This window comes from Mandrillus leucophaeus, unplaced genomic scaffold (assembly GCF_000951045.1).
Source record: "Mandrillus leucophaeus isolate KB7577 unplaced genomic scaffold, Mleu.le_1.0 Scaffold577, whole genome shotgun sequence".
In the NCBI taxonomy this organism is placed as follows: domain Eukaryota; kingdom Metazoa; phylum Chordata; class Mammalia; order Primates; family Cercopithecidae; genus Mandrillus; species Mandrillus leucophaeus.
The window spans coordinates 898931-907905 of NW_012106219.1; the positions used below are offsets into that span (position 1 = coordinate 898931).

General features: G+C 33.8%; 1 protein-coding gene across 1 annotated transcript in view; it reads right to left on the minus strand.

Moving 5' to 3' along the window:
- Positions 1-8975, minus strand: part of RB1 (retinoblastoma 1) — a 198301-nt gene that overhangs the window by 92745 nt on the left and 96581 nt on the right. The window contains exons 11-16 of the mRNA XM_011998626.1: positions 8405-8492; positions 4895-5011; positions 2370-2426; positions 1913-1944; positions 1755-1831; positions 555-751 (exon numbers count right to left, since the gene is read on the minus strand). Coding sequence (XP_011854016.1) covers positions 555-751; positions 1755-1831; positions 1913-1944; positions 2370-2426; positions 4895-5011; positions 8405-8492 — 568 coding nt within the window. The remainder of the gene's footprint in view (positions 1-554; positions 752-1754; positions 1832-1912; positions 1945-2369; positions 2427-4894; positions 5012-8404; positions 8493-8975) is intronic.

The window sequence follows — 8975 nt, forward strand, 5'->3', positions numbered from 1 at the left end:
ATTCTGAGCAAACTATCGCAAGGACAGAAAACCAAACACTGCATGTTCTCACTCATAGGTGGGAATTGAACAATGAGAACACTTGGACACAGGAAGGGGAACATCATACACTGAGGCCTGTTGTGGGGTGGGGGGAGGGAGGAGAGATAGCATTAAGAGATATACCTAATGTAAATGACGAGCTAATGGGTGCAGCACACCAACATGGCACAGGTATACATATGTAACAAACCTGCACCCTAGAACTTAGAACTTACCCTAAAACTTAAAATATAATAATAAAAAAAAAGAATTCTGTTTTGTTTTAAAGTGCCATGTTTTAAGAAAAGCTATTCTTAAATAAATCACTATGCTGTATTAGGTGGTTTAGGGCACTCGAATAAAGCTCCATTCTAATATTCTACTTGATTCTTGGGCTACAGACTGAAATAACATTATTCATTATTGCCTATTTGTTCTTGAGGTAGATGTTAAGAAACACCTCTCACTAACAGGTAATTTGTTAGCCATATGCACATGAATGAATTTCTTCAATTATTTAGCTAGTTACTTACTGAGAGCCATGCAAGGGATTCCATGATTCGATGTTCACATCGTTCTAAGTGTTTTATCATTTCTCTTGTCAAGTTGCCTTCTGCTTTGATAAAACTTTCAATCACTTTGTAAAAATCAAAGGCTTTCAAATTAAGCACATTCAGAATCCATGGGAAAGACAAATCTGTTCCAGAATCAAGATTCTGAGATGTACTTCCTAAAAATGAAAAAAAAGTAACTTAGGTATGAAATATTAACCCTTGAGCTAGGTATTTTTTTGCAAAGTCTTATCAAACAAAACAGTAGAAAGGTTAAACGATTTTTATTTAGAGCATAATTTTTTATTTTGGAGTCTACGGACTCATAGGAAATAGCCTTCCAATTTTGAGTGTATGCACATCTATATTTTTCCTAGAGAAAGGGCTTATAGCTTATCTCAAATTTTCAAAGGTTTAAATACCCTAAACTCATATCAGGAATAGGTTTAGTATCTTACCAGCCATTCATTAGCATATCTATTTTAATTCTCATTAATCCTTGGTAAGAGGAGAGACAGATTCTTCAAGATCCTGCTAATTTCATTAGTTAGAAAATGGTATCTCTTTAAAATATGCATTTCTTGGTTATAAATGAGGATTCACAGTTTTCCTTATTTGTTTACTAATAAGGAAACTAGAAGTTCCTCTTTCACTGTGTTTTGCATCCTTTACAAATGTTCCTTTTGTTTCTGCAAGCAAAACTTTCTTTTAACATTTGCAACATAATTTGCAAAGTGACATACATTTATATTTTTAAAAACACTGTAACTGGCCTTTGTTCTGTTTATCCAGTGGGTTCCAGCTTCAGTCTTTAGTTTCATAACCATGGAGGTTATAGCAGTGCTTCCATATCAGTAGAGACCACTCTTGAATACTCCTTTGGCACTCTACAATCTCACAGGTCTTCGGAGGGATTTCAAAATGTACCTTTTCTAAATTCAGTATACCAGTATACTCAGAAGAGGAGCCTAGTGAAATATTATCCCCAAGATGGCCTCAAATAATTCAAATAAGCCTCTTAAATGGCTTATAATGACCAATTACATTGTTCAGTATATAGTGATCTAAAATAAGCATTCCTTCTCCTTAACCTCACACTATCCCTCTCCTCCCACCAAAGAAACACACCACATTTTCACTTTAAATTAAACAAAAATGTTTATTTACGAAAATTTAACTTACTGCTATATGTGGCCATTACAACCTCAAGAGCACACGCCAATAAAGACATATGAAAAATGTTGTCATTCAGAAGTTTGCTAAAGGAAAAAAAAAGATTATAAGATATTTACTTTTATAAAAAGAAAAAAAAATTGTTTTACTAAAAGTAAAAAATTTACCTAAAATTTTGAATGGATAATCGTTCTTCTTCCTGAAACAGATAATTAAAAAAAAAAAAAGAAGTTGTTTAATTGAAACCTTATTTGTGTTAGCATTGAAATTTTTGTTGTTTTTTTTGTTTGTTTTTTGTTTTTTGGTTTTTTTTTTTAAGATGGTGTCTCACTCTGTTGCCAGGCTAGAGTGTAGTGGCACGAACTTGGCTCACTGCAACCTCCACCTCCCGGGTTCAAGTGATTCTCCTGCCTCAGCCTGCCGAGTAGCTGGGACTACAGACGTGTACCACCATGCCCAGCTAATTTTTGTACTTTTAGTAGAGACAGGGTTTCACCAAGTTGGCCAGGATGGTCTCGATCTCTTGACCTCATGATCTGCCCACCTCGGCCTCCCAAAGTGCTGGGATTACAGGTGTGAACCACCATGCCCGGCTGAAATTTTTTTATATTGTTTTGAACTTACTGATTTAAGCATGGATTCCATCACTCGGTAATACAAGCGAACTCCAAGTTTGTATCGCTACAAACAAACAAAAAGAAAAATAAGAGTCTGCTATTTTAGAAAATCACAATTACTAATTTTTTTTTTTTTTTTGAGATGGAGTGTCACTGTTTTGCCCAGGCTGGCCTTCACACTCCTGAGCTCAAGAGATCCTCCTGCTTTGGCCTCCCAAGGGACTGGGATTATAGGCATGCACTTCTATACCCAGCAGACAATTACTAATTTTTTAAAAAGCCTTTTCTTAAAACATACTTCTCACCCTTCTTAGAAATATGGCCGCCAAGAAAACACAAAAGCTAGCTTGTCTAAAACTCAAGACTTAAGTATTAAGTGGTGATTAACATTCCCAAGTAAATTAACAAGAGGGTAGGTCCAGTACCTGGATTTCCTTAACTCATTTCAGTCTATATCATTCATACTAAAGATAGGTTATATGCCCAGTACTATTTTAAGCACTTTATGTACCTTCTATAACATTTCTCATGACCTAGGACATGTATTTTCAAGATGGCTGTCTAGGATTAAGAGGACAGTCTTTGTCCATAAATTTAGTAAAACTGACACAGAAAAAATCAGATCAAACTGACCTTATGAGCAAGAAGTTTTAACCAAATAACTGGTTCCCATTATTTGAAAGAATAACCAAATTTTAGAGATATAAACACACACCATATTATTTCATTGCAAATTAAGAGCAAAAATCTCATACACAATCATGTACCGCATAACAATGTTTTTGGTCAATAACTGACTGCATATATAACAGTGGTCCCATAAGATAATAACGGAGCTGAAAAATTCCTATTGTTTAGTGTAATGTTGTAGTGCAATGCATTACTCACATCTTTGTGATGATGCTGATGTAAATAAACCTACTGCACTGCCAGTCATAATATAGCACACACAATTATGTATGGTACATAATATTTAATAATGAATATGTTACTGGTTTATGTATTTATTATCCTATACTTTTCATTATTTTAGAGCATCCTCCTTCTACTTGTAAAAAAAAAAAAAAAAGTTAATTGTAAAACACCTTCAGGCAGCTCCTTCAGGAGATATTCCAGAAGATAGCATCATCGTCATAGGAGATGACAGCTCCATGCATTTTATTGTCCCTGAAGAGTTGGGACAGAATTTGGAGGCAGAAAACAGTGGTATTATTAATCCTGATCCTGTGTAGGCCTAGGCTAATGTGTGTGTTTGCCTTTGTTTTGGGCAAAAATGTTTATGAAATTGAAAACAAAATGTAAATAGAAAAAAAGCATATAGAATAAGGATTATAAAGAAAGAAAATATTTTTGTACAGCTGGACAAGGTGTTTGTGTTTTAAGCTAAGTGTTATTATAAGAGTCAAAAGTTTTTTACAAACTGAAGATTTATAAAGTAAAAAAGTTACGGTGAGCTATAGTTAATTCACTACTGAAGAAAAAATGTTTATGAAATTAGTTTAGCCTAAGTGTAGTATTTATAAAGTCTATGATAGTGTACAGTAATGTCATAGGTAATGTTGTAGGCCTTCACATTCACTTGCTGACTCTGTGACTCACTCACTGACGCATTCAGAGCAACTTTCAATCCTGTAAGCTCCATTCATAGTAAGTGCTCTGTGCAGGTGTTCCATTGTTTATCTTTTATACTATATCTTTAATGTACCTTTTCTGTATTTGGATATGTTTAGATACACAAATGGTAACACATTGGTTTGTACAGACACACTCTACCAGGTTCACACAACAAAACTGCCTAATGATGCATTTGTCAGAACATATGCCTGTTAAGTGGTGCATGGCTGTAGGATCAAAAAGAACCATTAAATATCAATGTTTAAATCACTGATGGCATCAAAATATAACCTCACTACACTGAAATAAATGTGTACAGTGGACTACAGTTTTCCAATATATTTTTGTATATTATCCTCATTAATGCCACACAAAAAAGCAGAGCAAATATAGAACCTGATTCTCAGAGAAGTTAAATGACATGTCCAAGATTGACAATGGTAGAACCAAATATAAACCCAGGGCTGTAACTCCATGGCCCATACTCTTACCTATTATATTAGCTTTAGATTTCCTGAAATAATAATGATATCACTCAGTAATATCACTGAGAAATGGCATGTATAGTATAGTCCCATTCACATTAGGATATGCATACATGAACAGTCATACATGTAGAAGTCAAAGCAAAATCAAAAATTTAATATCAAAGATTTCAATTTTTTTCTTAGTTGTATTTTCTAAAGTTTCTACAAGTGGTATGTGTTCCTTTATTACATAGCTTTTATAATGGGGTGGGTGGTAGTTTCCCATACAGTTTCCTATAAATAGCAACATCCACAGGCAGCAGGGATATAGTATCTGCCAGTATTTTATACTACTAGACAAATACTGTTAGAGTATTTATACCAACTGGAAAGATGCTGCTTTTAACATTATTACTCTATAGTACCACTAATTAAAATGAATTCAAGTTACCTGTGATCCAATTTCGACACATCCCTGTCCCACAGCTTTAGCAAATTTCTCTTTAAAGATGTATCCTATATCCTTCACTCTTTTCAGTATGCTTTCTTTTGGATTCACTGTGCAGTTCTTTAGGAGGTAAAAACAGAAATCAATGTCGAGGATACTGTGTAATCAGAATTAATATTTTCTGCTCCATAATATATGACTTTTAACATTGTTTATAAAAATGTGGAAACACTTCCACAATAACTAGGTAACCACAACTACTGAACATAAGCAGACAATATAATTTCATTGGATGTTAATGACCAAAAAATACTAGAGTACAACTAAAAAACCCTATTATCTAAATTTTCTGCCACTAGGCTACAGAAGAGCAAATTTGTTAAGCTTTCCATCCATCAAAAAGAGCCTCATACATTCTCATAAAATATCTTCAATTAAGGGTTATATTGGGATGTATGTTGCCTCCAAAAAAGCAAATGAAATAAAACCAAGGCTTGCGCTTGGTATCATTTCCTAATTTTTTTTTTTTTTTTTTTTTTGAGACAAAGTCTCACTCTGTCGCCCAGGCTGGAGTGCAGTAGCGCGATCTCGGTTTGCTGCAACCTCCACCTCCCAAGTTCAAGTGATTCTCCTGCCTCAGCATCCCAAGTAGCTGGGATTATAGGCATGCACCACCATGCTTCACTAATTTTTGTCTTTTTAGTAGAGATGGGGTTTCACCATGTTGGCCAGGCTGGTCTCGAACTCCTGACTTCAAGTGATCCAACCACCTCGTCCTCCCAAAGTGCTGGGATTACAGGTGTGAGCCACCATGCCCGGCCCATTTCCTAATTTTAAAATGTGCTTTGAAAGAGTTATGAATTAGCTAAATCATTTAATTACATTTTCAGAAATACAAGATAGGGAAATTGTTCAAAAGAAGTTCCCATACATGTATCATTTGGAATGGGGCTATTCAACTTTAATAATTATAACACATCACAAGATGATGTATTAAAATGCATATTATAATGTATTATAATATTATATAATTCATATTATGATATATTAAAAGTAATCACAGCATGATTCTCATCAGCTACAAAGATTTATTTTTTTAAACCTTTATACATAAAACACATTCAAAATATACATTCAAAAATAAAATTTCTAAAATTAAGAGTATGGCCAGGCACAGTGGCTCATGACTGTAATCCCAGCACTTTGGGAAACTGAGATGAGCAGATCACCAAAGGTCTGGAGTTTGAGACCAGACTGGGAAACATGGTCAAACACCACCTCTACAAAAATTACAATAATTAGCTGGACATGGTAGCAGGCTCCTGTAATCCCAGCTACTTGGGAGGCTGAGGCACAAGAATCACTTGAACCCACGAGGTGGAGGTTGTAGTGAGCCAAGATCATGCCACTTCACTCCAGCCTAGGCGACAGAGTGAAACTCTGTCTCAAAAAAATAAGAAGAAGATTATAATTTTCATTCTAATGTGCATTGTCTGTCAACATTTTCACAATCTAGAATATCAACAATTCTATATTCCTGAAAAAAAAAAAAACAGCACAAAAATCTTAGAAATATATAACAAACAAGCATTTCCTGTCATAAAACAATTGTTGCCAAAATGTCCATTAAAATGTTCATAGCTTCTAAGATTTCACATGGAGGGAAGACGGCATTAATTTTAAAAATTAAGAAACTTGAAATAATAGAGAATTAAAATGAAGGAAAAACATAATGACCTTCAAGACATGTTCACTTTGACATATGCAACTTATCATCTACATAATTAAGCTTTTAAGCTTCATTAAAAGTTAAGCTTTAAATTGAGCTCTAGAAAATGTCTTTCACATGCACTCATATGTCCACTGGAGTGCTATTCACAATAGGAAAGACATGGAATCAACCTAGGTGCCCATCAATGGTGGACTGTATAAAGAAAATGTGGTACTCATACACTATGGAGTACTATACAGTCATTAAAAAAAAGAACGAAGTTATGCCCTTTGCAGCCACATGGATGTAGCTGGAGGTCATTATCCTAAACAAATTAATACAGAAAAAGAAAAACAAATACTGCATGTTCTCATTAATAAGTTGAAGCTAAATATTGCGTACTCATGGACATAAAGATGGCAACAATAGACACTAGGCACTACTAGAGGGAGGAGGGAAGGAAGGGAGCGAGGGTTGAAAAACTATATAAAAACATAAATAAAGATCATATAGTTTCCAAGTTTAAAAAAAAAGTCTTTGAGGCAGAATTTTTTTAAATAAAAAAGAACTCCTACATACTCCAAATATTGGAGGAAGTATTCAAAATGATATGAGAAGAAAGAGCTTATCATTCTTTTAAATTCTTCCATTATCCCTTGCTAAAAGGTTTAGGTACCTGGGTACATATGTTTTGGCATATATTCTTGTGCTATAGATAACTCATAAACAAAAGTGACTTTATGCATGTTGGACAAACAAAATCAATTCTGAGCCAAAACAATTATGAATATGATGACAGATATTACTTTGCTAATTCCTGGGGGAACACAGCAAGAGATGACAACAGATTATGACAAAATTACAGACAGGTTATGGCAATGAATGAATTGTTAACAAGTACAAAAAGCACAGTTGCTGAAATAAGCCAAATTTTAATAAGTCTCCTGACTCTATGTCCAATTTTAGAGGATGAGCATTTCAGTGGGTCCCAACCCTCATCTGAGTTTAAGGAAGGAGTGAAGGAGCAAGCAAGCAACATTGATGATAGTTTCATTCTCTCTCTTTCTCTCTCCTTGTCTTCAGGGGAGAGAGGGTAGCAGATGCCTTCAGATGTCAAACTCATTGTCTATCAGGAGTTGCAAACTACAATGCTAACAGGGCCAGGTAAGAATTGTAAATAAAAACGGGTTAAATATTGGATGAAAAAGATTATAGGGGTATGGGGAATGTTAAGTCCTATCTAACACTACATTCAAAGAAAAGATCTTAAAAGTAGCCAGAGAGAAAAAGATAGATTAACTATAAAGGAACAACAGTTAGATGGAGTGACATAAGACTTCTTAATTAGCAAAAATGGGATCCAGGAAATGTATTATCTTCAAACTTATAAGAGTCTAAAAAGTAAATGTCAACCTGGAATTGAAGATCCAGCAAAGCGATCTCACAAAAAAATAAGAGTAAAGAAAATTTCAAACCAAAAAACAAAACAAAACCTCAAAAAGTTCATCCCAAATTAATACCACTAAAGTAATTATCAAAGGATATATCTGAAGACGAAAACAATGATCTCAGAAGTGAGGCATCAGTTGTAAGGAAGAATGGTGAGCAAGGCAAATAGGTAAATATAAAATTTTTTTTAAATAACACTGTATAAATAAAACAATACTAAGCAAGACAAGATTATGGATAACTACATGTTAGATAGGAGATAAGTACTTTAAAAAGAATCCAGTACTTTAACTTTTAATTTCAAGTTTCTTTGCCAAGATATTACAATAAATAATATTTCATATATGGCTTACATTAAAATAGGAAATCAGATTTTCTGAAGGTTGATCACTTGCTGAATTTAAAATCATCATTAATTGTTGGATAGTGTTCATAACAGTCCTAGAGGGGAAAAAAATAGGAAAATGTATTAAGCAATGAAGGGAGAAAAAAAGGAAAAAATGAAATGTTTTCTATCCCCCAAGTTAAACGTGTCTTCAAATACACTGCCTCCCGCTTGTCTTTACATTCCCTCAAATAAGACTGTGGTTTATAAGAAATTACATTTCACTTAAATCTTTAAGAAAATATGTATTCACAATCAATAAGTTTATAGTTATAGAATGGATATACTTATTTACTAATAAAACTACATATCAATAAAATAGTGGCATTATTTTTAGGAGAAACTATATAAACTGGCAACAAAATGGTATTGTTTTAAGAAAACATTATTGCAATCAAATGTTAAACATTTTCAAACTAAAGACAATAAGATATTTAGCAACTCAAGTAAAGAATCAGATGATTCTTCTTTACAGAGACCTTCAAGAAGAAAGGATACTAAGATCCTGGATACATTTAAAAGTCACCATTTTCAAAGCA